Source organism: Siphateles boraxobius, unplaced genomic scaffold, assembly GCF_051911475.1.
Source record: "Siphateles boraxobius isolate OS27281-9 unplaced genomic scaffold, OSU_SipBor_1 66, whole genome shotgun sequence".
Classification (NCBI taxonomy): domain Eukaryota; kingdom Metazoa; phylum Chordata; class Actinopteri; order Cypriniformes; family Leuciscidae; genus Siphateles; species Siphateles boraxobius.
Window position 1 is genome coordinate 14,305,123 of NW_027509193.1, and position 25,533 is coordinate 14,330,655.

Sequence of the window (25,533 nt, forward strand, 5' to 3'; positions counted from 1 at the left end):
CTTTCGCGATCTGCACTTTCTTTTCTCTCGAGGCATGGACAACACCGCTGACACAGGTAAATACACGTGCTAGAAGAGTTTTTGTTTTGTTGTTTTAAAAGACCACGCCGAAAATACTTCGGATGCCACAATGCCATCAAGCGGTACTCTGGACGTAATCCTTCACTGACCAATCAAAGGCCATTAGCAGAATGCTAGCGTGTTATGGGCAACCACAACTCAACCTGTAAGAAATCGAAAGGACATACGTACTTGTTCATTCAACTTTGGACCTATAACCCATGTTGAACTTGCAAAATCTACATTCAAATCTGAAATTTCTCAAGGGCAATTGGGTGAAAGAGACAAATTTAGCCATCTAGCCCCATAGACTCCCATTCATTTTGCACTCGGACGATCGGCCCTCAGTGGAACTCTGGTGGAACTACAACCAAAATTCGGCACAATAGGGCTTAATAGGGAGTGGCCAGGCTTTCCTTAGACGGCTTTGCTGCTACATTCCCAGTGTTAGCAAACGCTAGTCTGTTATCATGAATATTTGCAAGTCTCCTCCAAGCACAGACGTCACACTTTAAATCCTACCTGTTGCCTTTCACCATCCACTTATTTAGCTGCTGTCGCATCCCTTGACATGCCATCTTTTCCCTCTTTCTTTTTCTATTTTTAGCCCCCGACAGCTTTTTTGCTTTATCCATCTTTTTCGAGTTTCAAGGACAACTCACTCCTGTGCTGCTCACTCAGTGCTCACGGCGCCCGCTCAAGATATTACCCTTTCTTTGAATGATTCTTATGAGGGCGCCGGCGCCTACTCTAGCCTGTTAGTCCTCTAAAATGTATATAACTTTTGTTATATTTAACTTATATAACTTTTATATAAATTAGGATTTTTTTTACCATCTCTTTTTCGCGCCCCCATGAAGCGGCGGCGCCACTGCACAAAAGCACATTTTCTCATTTCAATCGTTCACCTCAAATTTAACAATAAATGCGCCCCCTTGTGATTATGATGAGAACAGCAAGAAGATTGAAGCTTGGACTGAAAGGTGCACCCTAATAATTCTATGTATGTAAGTTTTACAAACTATGGTACGTCATTTAAACCTCCACATTCATAAAACATTTTACATTTGCTACTTTGAAGCTACTAATAGTAATTATTTCACAATTTACTTGTATATTTAGATTGTTACTGGTTACAAATTGGCATGGACTCCGAGATTCAGATATGAACAATTTTTAACGTGTTTACAACGTGTTGTTATAATCAATAATATACAAACAAAAGTTTCACTTACTATTAAATAGTATTCATGTAATTTTAAAAAACGATTTAAAAAAATAAATATATTGCAGCTATAGGTTACTGACCACCCTCCTCCTTCACATCTCACAAGTACTTTTTGCTCGGTTTAAAGGATGTCAGTACATTTATCGAGTTAGGTTTGCTTTTTGGCACAAATCTAATTCCATAGGGATTCGTGCCAGAAAGGCGAGCGAGAACTCCGAGATCTTAAACGAAAACTCTGACAGCACATTTTTTAAATTCAGATTAGTGAAAGGACGAAAAGAAAACAGTTATCAAAAATGCAGTGTATTTAAAAATGAAGTCAAACATTTTCCCTGCAATATATTTTGTCCAGTTTCGAATAGTTTTATCCATTTAAATGTATATTTTTATTAGTGTTTCGAAAAGTTACGTTCAAAACATTTGGCAAAAATCTTATTCCACATTCTAGAAGTAAATGATTGTAAAGCATGCAACTTTTGAAGTTCACAGACCTTTTGAGAGAGTGAAATTTTTTAAACGTTATATGTTGTGTGAAGTTTGAAATTGCTTAATTTGCATAATGCGAAATCTTTGATCTGTGAACTGTAAAAGCTATTGATGCACACTGATACAAGCCTCATTAAATGAAGGGTAGCTTAAAGTAAGCATTAAATTCAGACATTGTTCATTCATCTCTCTCACACACACACACACATACTCTCTCTCTCTCTCTCTCTCTCTCCCTGGCAGAAGTGGAGAAGAGCCCTCTATTATAAAGTCACTGCAGATCTAGCCATGAACGAAATGAAATACCTACTCCTTAAAAAGATAGATAAAGGGCAAATAAAACCAATTCTCCCGTTTACTCCCCCTAAAGATTGAGAGAGACTGCCGTTATTTCGGGCTTAATGGCTGCTGTGCTGTTAAGAGACAGGCTTTGAACTATGTACGGATCTGTGCTTTACAGGACTTTATCTAAATTTTTGAACATTGTGTACATTGAACTCTAATTTAGGCTAGAAAGGATTAATGAGCAGGAAACAATTCCAGGCAAGCATCTTTATTGAAATGTTTGAAAAGCTGCATATACAGTATTTGTTTTCAGACAAAAATGCTTTATGATGCTTTTAAACAAACATGTCAAAATGTATTTCAAAGCAATCTCAGCTAAGGTTTTTTTCCATGTAAAAACACCCAGAATAGTTTCAACTGAAAGCAAACATTTTTCAATATGACTGTTTCCTCACAAAATTCAGTGTCATTAGGGCAAAAAATACAATGGCACAGTGGTGATACTTTAATTCTCTCACTAATACACAATAAAACAAACACATGGATAAAATTTCACTTGTGGAGACTGACTTTGAGAGACATTCTTATGGAATATATCAGTAAACAATTTAAGAAATAGGAATGTTGTCTCACAAAATAAGTAAAATATCCATCCAGTCTACATTACCTAAATTAAGACATTCTTCTGTGAAGTTGATGTCACAAAAAAAGCAGTCATCATAGCTCAAACATCATTAAAATCTTATTGAACAAGACCAATTGTCCTAGCTGCTTTCACATAGGATGTAACAACTTTTTGCAATGTAGAGGTATATATTTTTCAGTGTAAAAGTATTTTGTTTTGTCAGTCAATCGTTTTAAGATAAGCATGACATAAATATCGCACAGCAACATATGAACTCTATGTTTTTTTATCAATATAAAACTTCATTAAAGCAGTAACTTCATACAGTGTGCTGAACATGTACAGCTTATAATGGCACTCAAAGTTAAAATGTTCCAAAGATATAAAATTGAGTGTCTGTTGATGTTGTTCTTTAGAGATGTGCCTCACATCTCCCCCTTATAACACATCTTTTCATTATTCTGCCAGCTTTATTGCCATCTTCTTGATCTCTAGCTGTCCAGGGATCCACTACCCTTGTTCTTGTTGCGGCTGAGTGGGAAGGTGGATTTGCTCTGAGGTTGAGTCATTTTACTGGCCAGATGGACAAACGGCTCAATGAGCGTTCGTCTGTCGGTTACAGAGACCTCCCACAGCCTGACCTTCTCCTGCCGTGCCCACTGTTGAGCCGCCTCGCTGTCCACTCTCCTCTGATCCTGCAGGTCCAACTTATTACCCACAACAACAATAGTCACCTAGGAGACGGAAAGACAACAGGGGCCAGTTGCATAAACCTCTAAGACTAGTCTTACAAGTTAGACATCAAATTTGTTTCTTTTAGACTCTTCATAGTTTTTTTATATCAGCTACATAAAAACGTAGATTGGCCTAATTTAATTCTGAAAGACTAATACAGACTGCCCCTGACTAACTGCTAGTGGGTCATACTAGAGCTTAAGACACTGTCTTAACGTAATGGCTATGTTTATGCCACCGGCCCCAGTTTTTTTTCATAATGTCCACTTGTAATGTTAGTAAAAGCTTTTTAGCTTCGATTAGCTTTTTAGCTTCTCATTATTTGAGCCCTGGAAGCTTTTTGCAGCCATGAAATACAATTTAAAAGTTAACTGCTACATGTATTGATCAAAAACACAGTAAAAACAGTAATATTGTGAAATATTATTACACTTTAAAAAAAACACGACATTTTGGTTATGGATGAAATGGTTTTGAAGGGCCAGACAGTGACGTTTAATTAGTGCATCATTACTCCAGTCTTCAGTGTCACATGATCCTTCAGAAATCAGTCTAATGTGATAATTTGATGCTCAAGAAACATTTCTTCTTTAAAACAGTTAATATTTTTGTGGAAACTGTGGTACATTTTTACAGAGTTCTCTGACTACAAAATTCAGAAGATCAGCATTTATTTGAAATAAAAATCTTTTCTAACACTATAAATGTCCTCACTGTCACTTTTGATCAATTGAATGCGCCCTTGCCTGAAAAAAATCTATAATATTTAAAAAGAAAATTCATACCGACCCCAAACTTTTGAAGGATAGCGTATGTACGGTACAACAAGGCAAGCACACTAACCTCTTTTTTATCACGGCAGCGGTCGATCTCTTTCTTCAGTGCCTCTACGCGTTTAAACGATTCTTTGCTGTCTATGCTGTAGACGAGCACGAATCCATCCGCGAAAGTAAAGTAGTGCCGCGGGAACTCCTGACCGTCACGCAGCCCGCGCGTGTCGTAGAACCGCACCTGCTCCCGGGAGCCGCGGTCCGTTTCCACTGACCCGATGTAAATGTCCTCCAGTGTCTCCATGGTCTCGGAACCTGTCAAGCGGGTACTATGTGAATCTGTCATGATTTTGAGAAACTCCAGTCAGGTAGGTAACGTTAGCTGTCAAAACACTCACCTGCATGATGGTTGGCGTACAGTAACTGCTCCAGAACTGCAGTTTTTCCCACTGATCCCTGGCCACACACCACCACCTTGCAGCTCTTGCCCATGATCACTTACAACTGCTATGTCTTCATTCAACTATAGAAATAAAGTAGAGTAAATGGTAGAACTCTGTTAAAACAAGAGAATTGGGAAAATACTGAACTTGATGTGCCATAATGCTACCGTGGTTTGCATGGTGAATGTGCTTTTACCAAGTACAACACGTTCCTGTGGATCAACATCTTTGTTGATCCTGGAACAATTCCAAACAACCAATCAGATTTGAGAGACACGTTTACAGTTTATTTCAAATTTAGGCTTACAGGGCCAGGGTTAGATGATTTTACAATTTACACCAGTGTTCATGTTCCTCTGATTTTAGATATAACTTATGTGTTGGGTTAGGTTAGGAAAAAAAATTCAGACAGGCCTGTTGCTCCAGGATCAACAAAATATGTTTATCCAGGAACACGTCTTTTACTCTTGGCAAAATCCCGATGACCTGCATAGGCTACACCTGCTGCTGTGCCTTTACATCGTCAGAGTGCATCAGATTACCGTAAATTCAATACTAAATTATATCTTCAATAGATAATCAAATGATCAATGAAAATAACCAAAGTAAACGTTTAAAGAAAGGCTGAACTCACCGTACTCTCTTCCTGTTTATGTGCAGACTTCGGTCCTCTACGAGATTTGACACCAGTTCGGTTGAGCTCCAGTGCGCCCTCTTCTGTCGGGAGGACAGCAATACATGCCGAAAAATAGCTATAACCACATATTTCATATTTTCAATAACCGATAACAATAAATTATCTAATAACCAAAAAGGTAATAAGGTGAATGGGTTAAAATTGTGCCATGCTACTTCACATTTCTTCCTCTGTGTCGAGCTTGGCCATGCATTAAGCAAAATGCATGTAAAACTTTTCAATGTCTCAATTAACCAGACTAAAAAATAGGTTTCAACAGAACGAAAGTAATATTTGAGACATGAATCTCACAGCTATATTTTTGCATATATAATAACTCAAAAGGCAAAATTCTATAGGTATAGGTCAAAAACAAAAGAAATGAAAAATATGTACTATATATTGTAGGCTACAAACACTTTCAGGAGAATAAAGAGCATCGATACAAAACAAACAAGAGAAAACACAGACAAAAAATAAATAAAAAATGAATAGGCCTATTGTAAAATCAAATAAATAATTATAAATATATATATATATATATATATATATATATATATATATATATATATATGTATGTATATTACTTTAAAAACACTGTAAATAAATTAGTCAAAATATAAAATAAATAAATAAATGGAAAACATGGAATATAGGTTAGATTAAATCCATATCATCAAAACATTCCTTATATTGTTTTCAGGAACCTGTCACATTTTTCTTAGTTAAAAATAAATCAAATTCAATATCTGGCCTGTATAATAAATTATGACAGCTTATACAAAGTCATAGCAAATATATTGAGTGCATGTTGTGAAGAAGCATTGATTGGATCTACACAACGAATACGCTCTCTGACACAGGAGCTGCTTACCCATTTTTATTCAGCTGTCGTTGTCTGTGCACTTCCATAACTGTCTGGTTTGGTTCAGCAGCTAAATCAGACATCAGGAGAATAACGGACTGATGAAAGGATTACTAGTGCTCTCCTGCCCACCCTCCAGAATTTTTTTATTTAACCTGTCTTGTGTTTATTTCTATCTTTTGAGGTTATTTTATTATTATTTATGTTTATCTTGATGTAGGCTATACCTCCTCCTGGCTGTAGGCTACTTGTAAATCAATAATGCGGTCATTTGTCGCCACCTACTGGTGTAATAACGCACTGTCACCTACAATAACTGAGCCAACTGATCATGCAGTCGGAGAAATTAATCCTCTGTAAAATCCCCCAATAGTAGGTATTTTAAATAAATACATAACATTTTAGTTATTACACATTTCGAGAGAGAGATATAGGCTATGCAGCCTCTATAGTTTGAAAACTGTGTAAGTGTCCGAGTAGCCTACCCGTTTTTGAAATAAATACTATGTTGCACCGTTTACCTAACTAGACAAGATGCTTTGAGTTAGCCTAAACCGTAGTGCACTTTTATGTTGATGTTTGAAAGATATTTCTCCACACTATCTTTTGGCAGGATATCGTATCCGGTGACCTACTATGGGCATATTGCGCACGGCTGCGGAAGGCGGAGCTGAAGGCAGTATGAAAGGCACACATGCCTCGTCTCATTCTCCGCCTCTCTACAGCAAAATGGCGACTGTTGACTTCGACTCGTCCGCGGATCCAGAGATGGACTTGACCAGCGACGAGGAGTTAGAGAGGTACCCGAAAAGATCGATCATTTTAATAAGAATCCGGCCGATCCGTCCGTGTGACAGCTGGATTTTAGAGAAGCTCCGATCGGGAATACAGATGTATAAGGACCCTGAGATCGTGATTGCCGCATAACTTGAAAATCAAGGGGTGTCCATGGCCTAGTGTGCCAGGCAGCTGCTTTTAGTGTTGGGGTGCCTTGCTATTAACCTGCTGTTATTCTTATACATCTTACACGAGTTTTGACCTTTTAAAGCGACGACCAAGGGTGCCATGCATTGTGTTATTACGACAGCTGTGCTGTTCGCCGTGACACAGTTTTAGGGTTAGAATTAGGTTGAAGGCAGCGTGACATCATCATGCTCTTAAGACCACAATGCGGACGCTCTTAAAACCCGTACACATGACAGCCGGATCATACAATTATTAATCGATGACATTGTTCTATTGTATATTAGAAACATTTATAGTTGTTGAATGATATCCTGAGTAAGTTAAGTGAGTACAATACAAAAATGCACATGCATATAGATAGAGTGAGTCTACAGAGGAAATGACGTTATGTAGGATACTTCATATGATATCGGGTCTCATATCGTAACTTTGGAGGCCATGCCACTAACGTTACTTCTGACGCTTTTGTGAACATTTTGTCCAAGTTAGAAACTCGCAGATTTTTAAAATGTATCTCTTCACAGTACAGTTAATCCTAAAATTTAAGCATTCTGACTTTTACGCACTCGGAGTAGGCTACTTATTTAGAACACGTTCTGGAGAATGACATCCTCAGTCACCGTTTTCTTTAATTAAAAATAAAAAAAAAATAGAATGGTGACACTGAAAGTGGCTGACACTCCTTAACATTCTGCCTGACGTCTGCTTTGATGAATAATTTGTGTTAATTTGGGGTGTAGTGTCCCTTTAAATGTTTTTGGCGTTTCGATATTATTTATCCATTGCCAATTTAGGTGGCATTCTAGTCTAGACACTAAATTGAACACCGAAGCATTGTGTATGATCACTAGTTTGTATGAGCACTAGTTTATTAGAACGAACGAGTCGTTCACTTCTGGAACTTTCGGTTTGTCTGAAGTGTCTATGGACGGACCACTGATACCCCTTTTCCACCAAGGCAGAGCTGGTGCTGGTTCGGAGCCAGAGCCTAGTTTCAATTCGGTTCTTTGGTTTTCCACACGCAAAGCACCAGCTCCGAACCAGGAAAAGTGGTTCTTAAGTAGCACCAAATCATTGCTGGTCTAGAACAGAGCCAAGTAAGAACCACTTGCGTCAGGGGCTGGGGGCGGGGTTACCGTGACCAACAAGACGAATAGAAACTTGTGACCGCCATTTTTAAATAGCAGCTAGTCGAGCTAATAGCAGCTCGATTATAAATATCCGTCTATGTAAGTTACGGCGAGCTGCACAAACGCGTTGGACTCCGATGTATTTTGTAAACCCATGAGCATCCATAGTATTGCAACGTCCGTTATTGTTGATGGCTTGTTCGAGATGCATCGGAGCGGCGCGGACCGATCGGAGCTGCGGGAGTGTTTGGAGAACATACGACTCCTTGTGCTTTTAGATCGCTATCGCAGTGCTTTGATGTCATGCGGAGATCGATCTGCGAGAAGCCGATGCATCTCGAACAAGCCTGGCGTACTGTTTGGCGCTACCGCACTAGCGTTGCTGGGCAACATGAGACGTATACAGTGACGTAAGATCTGGCTCTGTTGTGGCTCTCTAGCCGGTGGAAAGGCAAATCGGTTCTTATTAAGCTCGTCAGTCGAACCCACTCTGAACCAGCTTTGGCTCTGGCTCTGAACCAGCACCCGGTTCTTGTTGGTGGAAAAGGGGTATGAGTCATTCTATATAGATCAGTGGGACGGACGCACGCATGACGTGAACTTGTACCCTAACTATCAGGGATCGGTTTACCCAACTGTACGCGCGCGAGAAAGTCAACCTCGTGTTTGCTCATAACTTTCCTCATGCGAACAGAGTATTACCGAGTCACACAAAACTGTAATGTTGTAGTACAAACCTGTTGATGTTCTTGATTAACTTTATATAATACTTGACATGAAAATTGATATCATTTATTATATTATTTTATGTAGAATTATTTACGGTTACAAATACTCTAAATATTTGCCATTTGGGCTTCATGAACGTAAAAATTGTACCAGTTGGGTTCTGGAAGTAAAAATCCTATTCACTTTATCTATAAATCACTTTATAGATTAACTGGTTTTTAAGCATTTATATGCCTATTTTGTATCCTTCATTGTATTTAATTGGAGTATGTGATTCACAATGTTTCATGGGATTGCAGCTCTTTCCCTCAAAGTTTGTATTGCAATTCTCCTGGTGGTTTTGTTCATGGCTTAACTCTTTAACAAATACCTTTAAGTAAAAATCCTTGTGGGAAAAATACTTCCGGAACCTAGGCCACTGAAAAAGTGAACAGGCACGTATAGGAAAAACCTACTACTTTCAAGACTTATTAATTGTGCAATGATCTAAATTGTTGTCAGATCATGTACCTGCTTTACAAATGATTCACATTACACCATTCTCTCTGAGAAAGCGCCAGATTAGTTTTGGTTTGCAGATTAACTGGAGGGTGTGAACGTGACGTCATCATGCTGTAGGTCTGAATAAAGCACTATATTTGCATGACCGCGCACATCACTACAGCTGCTGTCTGTCAGAGAAGAGTGTGAGGTTGAACATTGGTGTGCAATTAAAGGGATAGTTCACCCAAAAGTTAAGATTATCACATACTCGCCTTCAAGTAGTACCAAACCTGTATGCGTTTCTTTCTTCTGTTGAACAAAAAAGAAGATATTTTGAAGAATGTTGGTAATCAAACATTTGACAGTAGCCATTGACTCCCATTGTAGGAAAAAATACCATGGAAGTCCAAGGTAACTCTCTGGTTACCAACATTCTTCGAAATATCTTCCTTTATGTTCAACAGAAGAAAGAAACTCATACAGGTTTGGAACAACATGAGGGAAAGTAAATGATGACAATTTCCAAGTTTCCCTTTTAAGTAGACTTGACTGTTGACCTCCCCTGAGAATGTTCCAGAATATTGTTACAAACCTCCCCATTTGTCTAGGGGAAGGAGAGGATGTAACAATTATTGTAAATTATAATAAATATAACGAAAAAGACTGACACCCACTTCATTTCCCTGATCCAGAAAAGTAACAAAACACCAGATTAAGCGAATAATTCTTAAATTTATTTGATCATTAAAAGATAATGGCAACATAAAGAAACAAAAAGTAAGCAAATAATCAGGAGAGGGCCAGGTTAACACAACAAACAAAACATTCTAACTGACAAGGGTAGCATTACATAACCTATACAAAAGAAAACAAATAAAGTCTTACCTCGCTCCCTGTCTAACATAAATATAAGCAAAGTTCAAAGAAAATGGCACACTCTCCCTATGGCTTCAACATTTAAAAAGTGTTTACACAAATTAAGAGTTAAAACAAAAATTTGCACGCTCTCACAGCTAGCGGTTATGCAATTAATTCGCATAATTGAGAGACAAAGACCGCCTTCAGGTGTATACATTTACATCAAAGACCATTCACTAAGGTCACAATTCTGGTTTAAGGGAAAAGAGTGAAGCCGTCAGTACTCTAGCATTGTTTCTCCAATCTATTATAGGGCTTGAGATCTCTGCAACATTCACTCAACTCATGAATATCAGCATGGAAACCAATTATCAGAAGGGAGAGAGAAAGTAGCAAGTACACAACACATTGCACGCTCAATAAAAGACTCATATTTTACAAATACGTCCATAGGACGTAACAATAATCAGCTGTCATATGTAAACAAGTTTTGAGGAAGATGGCATGTTGACTTAAGCCATTGTGACAATGGGTCCTAATCAGTGGTTTGTAAATGAGTCAAACATGATGTCATTGGGGTCTTGGGCAGTGTGACCAGATTGAAGATAATATAGAGAAATCACTCCAGATTGACAAGAAAGCTCTTAAATTGAATGACTTCATTGTCAATGTTTACTTGTATACAACAAAAATAATCCTTCTAGGATTCAAGAAAGGCTCCTAAAGTCTCAAGAATCAAAAGAAAATTCACCCAATCAATTTTCAGCATGTTATAGATCTTATTGTGAATGATCCGTCCATGCATGTTTCATTTGAATAATTTGTTTATACATTACCTTGTAATGTTTAATTTCATGATCCTTCTGTGAAACGTATCAGCTGGATCAACCAGGTCATAGAAAAGAACTGACTCGCAAGAATGATTCATGTTTATGAGTGTTTTATTTTGTTGTTAACTTTACTAACATGGTCATTGTTTTATAGCTAAAAACCACATAAAAATGATCCAATAGATTTAAGTTTCAATATGAAAATAACTAACTTTTCCGTTAAGAAATGGTGTCGAAAATCATTTTCATATTGTTGTCATAGAATATGTAGAACTGTTTCCTTGTGCCCCACTCATATGTTATACTGTAGTAAAAGCTGGTAATGTGACACTTGTTCTTCAGTCTTCTTTTAACGTATGCTGCTGCCCTGCATTGCTCCCAGAAACCACTCTGTGTGGTGTCATTTTGATTGACTTAAAACAGACACCATTGGTTGGTAGGCTAATCTGACTTTGTACACTTCCACCAGATGGCTTTCGTTCAGAACATGATGTATTCACTATATAGACACAATGACTGACACATACCCTGTTAATGTTACAGTATTTGTTAGTCCTTTGTAGGAAGGTATTCTAATCTTTGCGTCCTAACAATGAAGCCCATTCTTCAGAGATCTTAGATTTGTGACGTGATATGCATGTGCCAGCAGCGTTTTCTGATCTACATCCTCTGTTTTTTGTGAGGACCTGTGCCATGTGCACGTCCCGCAGCACAAAGATGGATTCATAGATTCTGGATAAATTGAGAATCACAAATTTTTTTTAATTAATTTTTTTCAAACAGATTCTGAAGAGACAACTAAACAAAATATCGTAATTTACTTCACTAGAGGTTTTGGCAAATTGTTAATATCTGCAGTCTATTTTAAAATGTCTAATTAATCTGAATTATTAAAAACAAATTGGTTTGAATGATTCAACGACTCATAAATACTGTTTCATATACTGGATAAGCATTTTTGAATGAATCTCTTGTATGAATGATTCAATGACAAGTACATTAAGTGACTTGTCTCCACTTACTGGTGTAACGATATTTGGTATAATTGTTTGAAGCGCCAAGTTACTTTCAAAAGGTGATTTGCTCTATTTTGATGGCTACCAATAGACATCAGTGTTTATATCTGAACTATAATTTTTATCCAAGTACCATTGTTATATTTGTAACGGAAATAAAGATACTGTGTTTGAAATGACTACTGGAGAGGCAGTTTAAAACCTATACATGATAACTGCTTGCTCTGGGTCTGCGTCTGCACAGATTTGAATGTTCCGGTGTGATATTATCATTTTTGTTTGTGTTGAATCTGTAGGGAAGCTGAAGGCTTCAAAGAGCAGGGAAATGTTTACTATATCAAGAAGGACTACTCTGAAGCGTTCAACTTCTACACCAAGGCCATCGGTAAGAACCATTAAAAGTGTGCTAGGCTATATCTAGTTTATGCCGTTCTCATCCTGCCCTCGCTATCTGTCTGCCTAGCTTTCTGTAGGCATTTTTTTGTTTGTTCCTACACGCTTCTGATTCATATGCTGCCCTCAGATTAGACTCAATGTTCACTAATAGGCACATGATTTACCACACGTTTTCCTTGAAGGCTATAAAAGATTTTGTCATGCAACCTCTGGTTGAGAAAAGAAAAAGATCACCAAAACCTATACCACTTTTTTTCTTAAAGTTTGCTGAAGTGACTGTCTACATCTTCTCTTTGTGTCCTTTTAACAGACCTGTGCCCGAAAAATGCCAGTTACTACGGCAACCGTGCAGCCACATTGATGATGCTGAGTCGCTACAGAGAGGCACTGGAGGACTCCCAGCAGGCCGTGCGACTAGATGACTCATTCATGAAGGTGAGACGTCAGGGGTTGGAGCCCTTTTGACGTTCTGAGCATTTAGGATCTCAAAAAGTTCCAGTTGGAGCCATGGTCTAGCTCAGGGTTTCCCTAAACTGGGGTTTGTGAGGGAACTGCAGTGGGTACGTGAGTTGATGAAACGCTAATAATTAATGAAATCATAAAAATGTAAAACATTACATTTTTAAATAAAAGCAAAAATAAAATGCTTGCCAAAATATTTGTTTACCTGCATGTCATGTGACAGTTGACTGACATCAAAGAGCTGTAAATTTGTTGTTAAATTGTTTAAATATTATTTTAAAATCCCGGAGTACTTCAAGTAAATATCAGTCATGCACTTAAATTCAGAAACCAAACATTTTAGATAAAACAGCAATTTTTCAGTATTGGCTGAAATGGTTTTGGTAGGCCGAAATCATTCACTGAAACGGACATTTAATTAGATTTAATTTAAACATACACTACAGTTCAAATGTTTGGGGTCTGTAAGATTTTAAAATATTTTTGAAAGTCTCATATTTTCACCAAGGCTGAATTTATTTGATCAAAAATAAAAAATACAGTGATATAATGGCAGCTGAAAATCTTAATATTTCAGTTTTCAGGGTCACATGATCCTTCAGAAGTCATTCAAATAATTCCAGCCTTGGTGAGCAGAAGAGACCTTTTTTTTACCGTTTTTATTACAGCGTTTAAATTATTATATTTCAACAGATCAAAAATAAATCTTTAATTAAAAAGTAAATATAAAATCTGCTTTATGTGCATTTTTAATGTTTGTACAACTTGGGTGTTGGCTGAATAAAATTTATTCATTAAACAAATTGATAATGTTTGGAATGTATGACCTGCTGACTACATTTACATTTTATATCACTCATCATTATGGTTCTGTTCCTCAGGGCCACATGCGTGAGGGCAAGTGCCACCTGCTGCTTGGCAATGCTATGGCCGCCAGCCGCTGCTTACAGAGGGTTCTAGAGCTGGAACTAGACAACAGCCAGGCCCAGCAGGAGGTAGAGTGACCATAAATACCACTCGCAGACATCTATGATTTGGCAAGTGACATTCTAAAGGCCTCTGACCTCCTGTGTCTCTTGCAGCTGAAGAACGCAGAGTCCATCCTGGAGTATGAGCGCATGGCGGAGATCAGCTTTGAAAAACGAGACTTCAGGATGGTGAGATTGCTCTTCTAGCTGCTGCTGGTCTTATTCACAGATAAATACATTAGGGATGCACGATATATCGGCCACCATAACTGTATCGGCGGTATGTTTTTTTTTAAATATATGTGTATATATATCGACCCGCTAAGAATATTTGCCCGATAAATTATGGATTATTTCCTTCAGATGAGACTGAGAGCAGATGCGTCATGAAGGTTTTGAATTGCTTGAAATATGATTGAAATCACTTCGAAAAGGAAAATGCAGTTTTTCGAAAAGGAAAGTGCAACGTCAGTCTGTCATACAGGCTACATACAATTATAATGACAACACTACTGTTAAAGAATGTTGTGAATAGGGCTGCAACAGCTATTTGATTAACACGCTGTTCTCAGGAACCGTCAGCCAGTCCTGTCGCTTTACAGTAGCGAATAACCCATTTCCAAGGACAAAACATAGAAAATAGCAGAAAATGTAAATAACTTAAATTTTTATGGTCCTTATCTGTAAATGTTAGAAAGTCCCATCAAACAGATGGAACTCAGTAGGGATTTTTGGAATAGCCCATTAATGTAATATAATTACTAAGTTCAGACGAGTGAATGCGTGTCCTTCGTATCCCGCCCGTACATGTTAATATTTGTGATTTTGGTTTATTATCATTTTTAATTTAGTCACTTTAATTTCTGCTTTAAAATGATTAGCAATCAGTTGTTTTCAGGTGTAGAATGTAATGTTTGTATTTTAACCCTTTTTTAGGGCTGTCGTGATAGCTGCAATATTGTTGTACCGAACTACTAATGGGCCAACCGCAGAGGAATACATGTAACCGCTGCAAAACTTGATATTCGCGTTTTCTTTTTTTCATAAGGCTATACCCTTCTTGTTTTGAACTTTGTGCATGTGTTTTGAATGGTAAATAAGTTTGAATGGTAAATAAGTTAATAACGACAACAAGACTAATTATCATGGTGATTTGTACAGAGGCGTCATGGATTTGCACTTAAGCCTAAACAGACAGTGAATGAGAGAGCTTGACTGAGCGCATGCGATTACCTGCGTCTGTCTTTGAGGTCAAGTCATATATATTCGTGAAAAGGTTGCCGTGTCCAGGGAAAGCTAGATATTTGTCGTATCATCCTTTTAACGTTTAAGGGTATTTACCATGGCGTCAGCATTCCACAGCGTGAGGAAGCCGCAGGGGGAAAAAATCAGCGAGTCACGCATTGAATCAATGCCATTGGTCTCTATTAAGTGAAGAATCAGCTTCAGCGTTACCCATGCAACGCATTGCTGGTCAGCTGAGCCTTGAAAAGTGGAGCTTAAGCCTGGTTCACACGGCAGGATAATTAGGCCGATTTTAGCCCCGATTCACCCCTTCTGACAATCTTAAGGATGCTCCGATTATCGTAAAATAATCTGATCAGATATTCCTGCCGTGTGTGGTGTGTTAAGACTGCTCTCGTCTGCTCGGAAGGACGTCGGGACTGCTCCGATCTCAAATCGGGGATATCCAACATGTTGGATATTTTGGCCCGATTTCTCCTCGTGTGTGGTGCCCAAAGACTGTAAAAAAAGGTGGTGACCCCCGGGGACAAACGAGCACGCAGCCTGTGGACTGTGGCGTGTAGCCAATCAGAAAGAGGTGCAGAGGAAGCACCGGGAAACAAAAGCAAAACAGCCGTCCATGCTCGCGTTGTCTCCACTTCTTTGACCATTTCCTTTTCTTTACGTTTTTTTTTTTTTTCGGTTAAAAACAAACTACAAACTATCGCCACTGCATCCTCTTCATCCGCCATAATTGTTTACTCTGAAGTCACGTTTGATCTCGAGGGATTTTGCAAGATTTTCCGAATGCTCGGAAGTCAAATCGGTTCGTGTGTGATGTTGATTTTGCCGTGTGGCTGCCGCTGCGCACCACAGGCTGTACGACCAAAACTGTTAGACCCGTGAATTTATCGCCGTGTGTGGGGTCTCTCAGGTTTGGAAAATCGGCCGACAATTTTAAAATCGTCCCGTGTGAACCAGGCCTAAACCGCAACAGGCCTAAATGTACAGCATGGCTTACATGGATATTCACTATTTGTTTTCATTGGAACATGTTGGCCATCGGCATTTTTCATTTTATATTGCACATTGTTTGGAAGAGAGCATTGAGCAAGATGTGAAATAATATTGTTTAAAATAATGGATTAATTTATATATGTATAATAATTCAGATTTTTCATCTGATTAATTGGAAAAAATAATCGTTTATTTTTGCCCTTGTTGTAAAGTTTTTGTATGCCTCTGTCTGTGATAAGAGTAGAGTGCATCCAGAACGTTACGCCATGACTAAGTTGTGCATTTGCAACCTTTTGATTTTTGCAATTGTAAGAATTAACTCTTTAGTAAAGTGCGGCAGTGATCATCTTCACCTTCAGCGTACGCGCTCAAATAGCAATGCACTACGTTAATACATAACATTATAATGACACTATTGTAAAAAAAAACAAAAAACGTGAAATTTTTGGGGTTTAGATGCCGTGTTTCAGCGTGTTGTAATGGGAAGAGCGTCCACAACAGGAGTTACACATTCTGACTAGCATGTAACTTAGTTCAAGTTCTTTCGTGCATTCGTGTCATTTTGTGCAGACATTAGTAATATTATGTTTATTTTGTATAAATATCTAATTAATCATGTAGGAAGCATTTCGTCAAGTTAATTTATCCGATAACAAAGTGGTCCATTAATTAGCGTACACCGCTCAAACAGCAATGTTGTTATTTGAAGCAGTCATATACAGTTTAGGTGTTTCTCTTTTAACCAATGATGCATTATGAATAATAACTTGTAGTTTAATTTTACTTGTATCATTTTCTTTAACAATATGGTTTAGTTAAAATCATTTCATTATTGTCAATGCGGAGGCAAATCCATTTTTATTTATCCATGGCACATGCATTTTGATTATTTATTCGCAAGTAATGTTGTCCAACGACTTGTTTGCATTAAGGCATTATTTTATTTATTTGTAAGGCAAAAGATTTTTCTTTTTATTAAGAATGTTGGCCATAGGAGTGTAAAATGTATTTAAAAAATTTACACAAATTAAACCTAAAACAGTAGCCTAGTTTGAACCAATGTTGAAGTGCTTGGGACATGTCTTTTAATGGTGAGACCTTTTTGTTTTTGTAATTAAGCTCCTAAAAATTATATAGATTCAGATTTATTGGCCAATATATCAGTTATCAGGTTTCAAATATAAATAATTATTGGTATCAGCCAAAAGTTTCATATCGGTTCATCCCTAAAATATGTGTCTGTGTCTCTGTAGGTGGTGTTCTGTATGGATCGGGCATTAGAGTCTGCATCTGCATGTCATCGGTTCAAGGTGCTAAAAGCAGAGTGTCTGGCTCTCCTGGGCCGCTACCCAGAGGCACAATCTGTTGCCAGGTAAATAGCACTACAGTATTATAGAAATTGTTTAGTAGTGGACAACAATTTATTGGGTTGTTCAAATGCTAATGCTGATATCTAGAGAACATTAGCTGTAATATTTACATAACCTGGTTCAATGATAGCAAAGTACATGCATCAAATTTCTCTTAAAAGCCCATTAAGTATGATTTTTGTGTGTGTTTTTTTTAAAAGAGCTCACAAGGAGAGTTATTTTTGTTTATTAGATTTTCTAACAGTGCTGTGAAAGATTTTGGCACTTTAAAATATTTAGTTGTTTCTGTAAAACAGGCTTTGATTCTGACATGGACATTTTGCTGAGTATACCTGCTCTGGATATCTGAATTTACAGACAGATTTTTTTTCTTTTTAATGCCATGTATGATATATAAATTGTACTTAATGTTTTTTTAGAAATGAGTACTTGTATTAAATTGATAAACTGACAGTGAAGACATTATTAAAGGGCTAGTTCACCCAAAAACTCACCCTCAAGCTATCCTAGGTGTATATGACTTTCTTCTTTCAGCCAAACACAATCAGAGTTGTATTAAAAAAATAACCTGGCTCTCCCAAGCTTTATAATGTGAATGGTATCTTGGGTTTTGAAGCACAAAAAAGCGCATACATCCATCATAAATTTAATCCATGGGGTTAATAAAGGCCTTCTGAAGCAAAGCGATGCATTTTTGTAAGAAAAATATCCATATTTATAACTTTATAAACTAATCACTAGCTTCCGGTAACGATTGTAGGATGTAGGAGTAGCGTAATCTTAGTTGAGAATTGACGCCTCTCGGGGTTCAAACAAATGGGGCTGGGCAACAAACTCAAGCTCCTCCTCTTATATTGAAATCCTCTGACATTTCTCTTTAAAAATTCTCGTTTTAGACTTCTAATTTGTGACCAGTGTTTTGTTTTGCCCTTTCCTCTGTGCTTCCTCATTCATCAATACGTTATTCGTCGCCAGTTCACTCTTCCGCCGGAACTTGACGTACGGAAGCTAGTGATTTATATTTTTTAATATAGCTCCAATTGTGTTTGGCTGAAAGGGGAAAAGTCATATATACCTAGGATGGCTTAAGGGTGAGTAAATTATGGGATAATTTTCTTTTTTGGGTTAACTAACTCTAACTAACTAACTTTACAAAAGATTTCTATTTCAAGTGCTTTGCTAATTTACTGCTCAAGAAACTCAATTCTGAAAGAAGAGTTCAAAAGAAGTGTACGGTCTATAATGTTTTTTTACTATGCTAAAACACTGGGCAAACTGCTTGAACAGCTAAGCAGAAGTCTGAATTCTTCAGACTGCAGTTTCTATATATTATAGCTGTTGTTATCAGCTGTTGCCCCCCACATTGTTTTCATCGTCCATTGAAAAATACATAGCAAGTTTTATATTATATTTATATAGAAAAATATTAGTTGCCAACTGATGTTTTGTACCTTCAGCGACATATTGCGGATGGATTCCACGAACGGTGACGCCCTCTACGTGCGAGGATTATGTCTGTACTATGAAGACTGCATTGATAAAGCTGTGCAGTTTTTCGTTCAAGCACTGCGCATGGCACCAGACCATGAGAAGGCCCGTCTGGCCTGCAGAGTAAGTGCAGCATTACTTAGGAGTTTTAAGTGATTGCATCCAAGTATTTAAATTAATGTCTGTCTTTCTCTGTTATAGAATGCTAAAGCCCTAAAGGCAAAGAAAGAGGAAGGCAACAAAGCGTTTAAAGATGGCAGCTATGAGGAAGCATATGACCTATACTCTGAGGCCCTGACCATCGACCCGAACAACATCAAAACGAACGCCAAGCTATACTGCAACCGAGCCACTGTTGGATCCAAGGTCAGCATTTGATTTACTCCTTGTTTTGGAGTTTAGATTTTGTTTGAATGCATTATCAATGTTGGAGTGCCCCACAAGGCCAAGCACGATTTTTTTCCTATTCTGAAACTGGGTCAAGTGTGTCAGTCTCATTTTTGTCATTGTTTGGTACTACCGCATTTATTTATTTTTTTCTCTTCTTGGTGTCTTCAGTTAAACAAACTGGAGCAGGCCATTGAGGACTGCACAAAGGCTATTAAGCTGGATGAGACCTATATTAAGGCTTATTTGAGAAGAGCCCAGTGGTACGTTTGTTGTTCTTTCTATACACTTTAAACGGTTATTTATCGGATATGTTAATCTGTGCATTTTGTGTTATAGTTATATGGATACAGAGCAGTATGAAGAGGCTGTCAGAGATTATGAGAAGGTTTATCAAACAGAGAAGACTAAAGGTGTGTGTCCATCTTGATTGGACTTCAAAATGTTTTTCATGTCCCTTAATGTCAAATCTCATTTTCTCTGTGGTGTGTTTCAGAACACAAGAACTTGTTGAAGAACGCTCAATTAGAGCTGAAGAAAAGCAAAAGAAAAGATTATTACAAGGTTCTGGGGGTGGATAAAAACGCCACTGAAGACGAAATCAAGAAGGCCTACCGCAAAAGAGCGCTGATGCACCACCCGGGTACATATTTAATTAAAGAATCAAAACGTTTTCTCCATATACAGTCTCTATCTGCAAATTCCCATGACATTACCCATAAATCTGTTCTATAGGCAGCATGCAAAAGTCCTCAAGTTGTTTGCTTTTCTTTCTGATTCTCTGACGCAGTCTCTCTGTTGTATTTTTCAAAGATCGACACAGTGGAGCGAGTACTGAGGTGCAGAAAGAGGAAGAGAAAAAGTTTAAGGAGGTGGGCGAGGCCTTCACGGTGCTCTCTGACCCCAAGAAGAAGTCCCGCTATGACAGCGGCCACGACCTGGAGGATGATGACATGAACATGGGTCTGTCTCCATCATACGTTCAGGCTCTGTTTTTTTCCATTTCTATCAACACAAATTTTAAAAAAAGAGTTTCACTAATTTTAAATGTTTCCTGCTTTATTACTTAGTACTGTGGTTGTTATACATGTAACTGAAGCTTTAAAAAAACTGGAATCATGTTGGCATGTGATGACTAATGATTTTACCTGTCGTCTTTTTTGTTTTGTTTTCCTCTCTCTCTCTTTCAGACTTTGATGCCAATAACATCTTCAAAGCGTTCTTTGGCGGCCCTGGGGGGTTTAGTTTCGAAGGTAATTCATGTAAGGCGGTGCTTTTTTTTTACTTCTCTTCATAATCATCCATTATTCAGGTGCTCAGACTGAACAATAAACCAATGAAATACAAGTTTCAAAAGTTTGGGGTCAGTACGATTTTAAAATGCGTTTAAAAGACATCTCTTATGCTCACATGAAAGCATTTATTTAATCAAAAATGTTTTTTTACACTGTAGAAATATTTCCCGATATTATTGTTTTCTGTTTTTAATATATTTTAAAATGTAACTTATCCCTGTGATGGCAAAGCTATCATTACTTCAGTTGTCAGTGTTACATGATCCTTTAGAAATCATGTTGATTTGGTGCTCAAGAAACATTTCTTATTATCGACCATATTTTCAAGCCCTGTCCAGTGTAGGGGTTGCACAGACTAGTTGACTTTAATGCACTGCCATGACGCCTTAAGCTTGACGTCGACTAGTCGCTGACTATGGCCTATAGAGGGCGCAACAGGACAAGAAATCTATGATGTCCACTTATGCTCCGTTTCCAACAGTTAAAATGACATATAAATGCTCTGAGAGCGCTCCACAAGATATGTTTGATATAGGCTACCATCTGTATGCTCAATTTATCAGGAGAATGCAACGTTTTAAACGGTGTTTTTGTACTGCATTGTAACGCGCACACACACACATACAAGGCAGTAGCTCGCACATCAGGTGCATATTGCACACACACAAACGTTCAGAAATGTTTTTAACACTGTTCTGTAATTTATCAATAAAATGGCTTGGAAACTGAAAAGTTCTAGCATATATTTCTTAGTAACTAAAACCCATAGCTTCACTAATTGTAGAGAGATGCTGCCAGGTCCAAATCACACACAATCGCTCTCTCTCTAATGCATTCATATAAATGTTCTAAATCTTATTTAGATTACGAGTTGAATTCTGTGAGGAAATATAACGACCCAAAGACAAAAGAACTGAACTGGGCGTTGTATCATATGCCATTGTTGTGCACAAGGAAACCTGCGTTTGAATCTCAGCACGAGATTCAGGCATATTTGTTCATTGAAGTTGCCGACTAGTCCCTGAGGACGTCATTAATCACATAAATGTTGACTTAAAAAAAAAATCTGAAGTCGTTAACCCCTAGTCCAGTGCAGTGGCACAGTAATCACATTTTCCTGTGAAAAGGGATGCTGCGCTCTTAATCCACTCCACGTTGCACTTATGAGCTACTGCACAGCAGCTATATAGGCATGAATATTTAATTAGTGTTATTCTATTAAATGCATTTATTCCTAAATATTCTTCTCTGATAACTTCAAATAAATATGCTGTCCGTTTGCCCAGTTGTCCATGTTTCTTTGTCTGGACAAACATGCGTGGATTACAAAAGCGCAGTATTGGCCAGAGACAGATGTGTGTCCCTATTATAAATGTTACTGTCACTTAAAGGCACACTGTGGAGGAATTGTACCTTTATATAACAGCTTCAAAGTAATTTTCGGTGGTAAACAAACTCATAGTAGGGCGAATCATCCTGGTAGCAAAGCTTGGGGGGGGGGACGCCGCTGCAAAAACCAGCTATGTAAGTTTGAGAGGAACGCCCCCGACAAATCTCGCGAGAATCACGACTTGCTTTACGGCAGGACGTCACATACATCAACAAAGCACGCATTTCAGAATTGAATCTTGGCAGAGTCGACAAAGAAAACGCGGTCGGACGAGTCAAGGAAATGAAAACGAGAAACTGACCGCGTGAGGAACCGGACAAGAGTCTCACTCGGCCAGGCTTTCACTCGTCGGCGAGAGCTAAAAATCAGCAATGGATGCAAAAGCGATGCTGACCTGGCGTTCTTGTTGATGGACTAGTAGACATCTTCGGAGGCTATCTGTGCCTGTTCGATGTCCGACGCTTTGTAACGCGTTGTGTCAGGAGGAAAAATAGGGATAGCTCACAGATGAAGTTATTACAGAGGCCAGCCAGACTCACGAGGCAATTGGCATCTCACAACTTGCACTTTATTCCCAAATCGAACTTGTGTAACTGTCCGTCACACGTTCTACCGTCCACAGCGTTACTTGATAAACAAAAATAGGATAAGAATGAGAATCAAACAGAAATAACCCGCATACATGGGGTGTTCGAGGCGCGCATACAATACACACCGCAGCTCTTAAAGGGGCCACGCCTTATTTCCACTGGTTACAGCTTCCATCCTACTGAACAGGTACAGGTACTGGTATACAGGGGGAGGGGATCAGGCCGTGAGTGCAGAGACATCTCTGGTGAGTGGTATTTACGACAGTAACGTTAAATACAAGTACTCCACAGTGACTCTAGGGGGCACTGTTTGACAAACGGAATTCCTCCACAGTGTGCCTTTAATTAATTTAATGCATCATTTCAAAATAGTATTTTTATTTTTTTTTATCTTACTGACCCTGAATTTTTATTTGTACATGTCTTAAAGGTTGTATCAGTGATTTCAGGCCCAAAAATAAATGTCTAATCTTTCCTAACGATCCGCTAGCTGCCCGCCCCATAAGCATGCCGTCCAAAAATCGCGTCTCTTTAGGCAGCCTAGGCTCTGAGATCTGCACACAAAAACAAATGGGTACATCCACCACTCAAAACCAAAATAAACAGTGTTCCAACCAATCACTGACAGGGGCGGGTGTTGAGGTTTTGTGCTCGTGCACGGCTGGACGCGAAATCGGAGCAAAACCCGCCCCTGTCAGTGATTGGTTGGAACACTGTTTATTTTGGTTTTGAGTGGTGGTTGTACCCATTTGTTTTTGTGTGCAGATCTCAGAGCCTACGCTGCTTACAGAGACGCGGTTTTTGGACGGCATGCTTATGGGGCGGGCAGCTAGCGGATCGTTAGGAAAGATTAGACATTTATTTTTGGGCCAGAAATCAGTGATACAACCTTTAAATTAAGACCACAGTAAAAAAAAAAAAGTACTCTCAGCATCTGAATTCATAATGTTTACTTCACTTATGATTCTTTTCTTTTTATTGACTTAATTTATTTATTTTTGTCTTGCAGCATCTGGACCAGGAAATTTCTTCTTCCAGTTTGGTTAACTTGGCAGAATCCAGCATGTATGCAGTAGTTCCACAACCCCTGAATTCCCCTGAACCGGACTGCTCCCCTCCATCCCTGCCTTCTGGTGTAACGGGCCTTCAGGCCCCACAGTTGGACCTGCGTCTGTGCCATTGACTTGTTTTACTGCTTGCGCACGAAGACAACAACGGCTGGGGCATGACCATTCTGTACCAGGAAAATCATGATGCATTGCACACTTCTCTCTCTGATCAGTGCCCTTTTTGGCCCTTGTAATACAGCTCTAGTTTTAAAGGGGGGGGGGTTGTTGTTTTTTTATAAATCCACTGTATTGAATGTACCCGGCTGCATTGCCATATTCACATTTATTAATTTGAAAATCAGTTTTGAAATTATTTTTTTTTAGTTCTCAAAAGCTGAAACTACAAATCGATGCAAATCAATGAAAATGCAAATCTGCAGTTTCTCCCTGACACTGCATAGGAGTAGGTAAATCTCTAATCTCATTTCCCCGTCAGCCCCTTTGACAGCCCCTCTCCCAAGCATTTTACTGATTCACATCGTCCAAATCCAAAGCATGTCAGAAAAAAACACGGGTTAGCACAGGAATTTCATTACTGCTAGTGACGTATAGATTGTTTAAATGTGTACAAAGACAGAATTCACAGTTTATATTTATGCAACATTGCAAACCATTTTAAAGACATCGGCAAATTTATGTGAATGCAGTGCCTCATGCCAAATCTCATTGTAAGAATAACGCTAGTTCTCGTCCGACGATTCCGGCACGCATTTGGATTGTTGGACTACTGCATACAGAGGTTCAGGGAGAGTGAGTTCATTGGAGCACCTGTTGGCCACGCCACTCTCTGTAAGGCTCATCTGTCAATGTTGCCATTCAACCCCTTGCTGCATTGTACATTTTACTGGAATGTAAAGTGTTTCTTTGTGTTGATAGTTTATGACTGTTTAATTTTTTTTAACTGAAATACACACTTTTTTGATATGTATATTTATTGTAAATTTGCTGGATGTGAGCTTCGGACGGATGGATGATCTTTAAATACACTAGGATCTGCACTCTTATAGGTTAAACCCAGGGAGAGACTATGCTTGGCTACTTCTCAATTAAAGAGCCTCGGAGGGAGTGATGTCAGAAATTTAAATGATCTGATTATTTGTGGACTTGATACTATTGACTCCACAGTGTATGTAATATTGATCCATGTAAACTGCAGGCATGATCAGTGAGCCATGTTTGGGGATCTTTCCCATTTAAGTAAATGTTCCTTGACAATGAATTTCTGAAAATTTGTTGTGTTCCAGCGTTCTCTTGTTTGTTTGACCTGACTGTGTAAGATTTAAGCATTTGTCTATATGCGTTCATATCGTTTATCTTGCAAGATCTTCAGTGTATTCAAAGTCAATCTCCACACTGACTGCTCACTCCGCTGGAACAGTCTTGACTATGGACCGTTTTTAAAAAAAAGCTGTGTAAATAAAGTAAGCCTCTTTCTGTTTTCCCCTTCACCAAATACTTAACTTCTCTGTCTCTAATACATTGATTTTTCTTTTTCTCAGATTTTGTCACCAGACATGTTCACAGGCTCGTTTTATTTATATCTATATATAGGCTTTATATATATATATATTTTTTTAAAGAAACGTTTGTTCGACGAAATATTATTTTAGATATTTTACGTTTTATAAACTATATACAAATATATATATATA

General features: G+C 38.3%; 2 protein-coding genes across 5 annotated transcripts; one reads left to right on the forward strand and one right to left on the reverse strand.

Annotated features, from left to right (window-relative positions):
* Positions 1-2,311: 2,311 nt before the first annotated feature.
* On the reverse strand, positions 2,312-5,366 carry nkiras2 (NFKB inhibitor interacting Ras-like 2). 3 transcript variants are annotated; one of them, XM_077212440.1, is made up of 4 exons: positions 5,267-5,366; positions 4,588-4,712; positions 4,263-4,504; positions 2,312-3,418 (listed from the first exon to the last, which is right to left on the reverse strand). In XM_077212440.1, exons 2-4 carry the CDS (start codon positions 4,679-4,681, stop codon positions 3,176-3,178), a joined length of 579 nt encoding a protein of 192 aa, XP_077068555.1. In that variant the 5' UTR covers positions 4,682-4,712; positions 5,267-5,366; the 3' UTR covers positions 2,312-3,175. The 3 variants fall into 3 exon arrangements, with proteins under 3 accessions (XP_077068555.1, XP_077068557.1, XP_077068556.1); XM_077212442.1 differs by having other exon boundaries at positions 4,800-5,273; XM_077212441.1 differs by lacking the exon at positions 5,267-5,366 and adding an exon at positions 5,134-5,214.
* A 1,430-nt stretch (positions 5,367-6,796) lies between these two features.
* Positions 6,797-25,334, forward strand: dnajc7 (DnaJ (Hsp40) homolog, subfamily C, member 7). 2 transcript variants are annotated; one of them, XM_077212438.1, is made up of 14 exons: positions 6,797-6,973; positions 12,482-12,570; positions 12,892-13,016; positions 13,925-14,038; positions 14,126-14,200; positions 17,506-17,624; positions 19,080-19,233; positions 19,312-19,476; positions 19,669-19,760; positions 19,837-19,910; positions 19,994-20,140; positions 20,311-20,460; positions 20,688-20,759; positions 23,782-25,334. In XM_077212438.1, exons 1-14 carry the CDS (start codon positions 6,810-6,812, stop codon positions 23,817-23,819), a joined length of 1,578 nt encoding a protein of 525 aa, XP_077068553.1. In that variant the 5' UTR covers positions 6,797-6,809; the 3' UTR covers positions 23,820-25,334. The 2 variants fall into 2 exon arrangements, with proteins under 2 accessions (XP_077068553.1, XP_077068554.1); XM_077212439.1 differs by having other exon boundaries at positions 20,688-20,750.
* Positions 25,335-25,533: the final 199 nt, after the last annotated feature.

Bases quoted from the DNA above. Each gene is read 5' to 3' on its own strand.
- nkiras2 (XM_077212440.1), bottom strand. From the start codon at position 4,681: ATGGGCAAGAGCTGCAAGGTGGTGGTGTGTGGCCAGGGATCAGTGGGA. The intron at 4,505-4,587 runs GTGAGTGTTTTG...CCCGCTTGACAG, and splicing joins GTACGCCAACCATCATGCAG to GTTCCGAGACCATGGAGACA. The intron at 3,419-4,262 runs GTTAGTGTGCTT...TCCGTCTCCTAG, and splicing joins GCTGCCGTGATAAAAAAGAG to GTGACTATTGTTGTTGTGGG.
- dnajc7 (XM_077212438.1), top strand. From the start codon at position 6,810: ATGGGCATATTGCGCACGGCTGCGGAAGGCGGAGCTGAAGGCAGTATG. The intron at 14,039-14,125 runs GTAGAGTGACCA...TGTCTCTTGCAG, and splicing joins ACAGCCAGGCCCAGCAGGAG to CTGAAGAACGCAGAGTCCAT. The intron at 19,911-19,993 runs GTGTGTGTCCAT...GGTGTGTTTCAG, and splicing joins TCAAACAGAGAAGACTAAAG to AACACAAGAACTTGTTGAAG.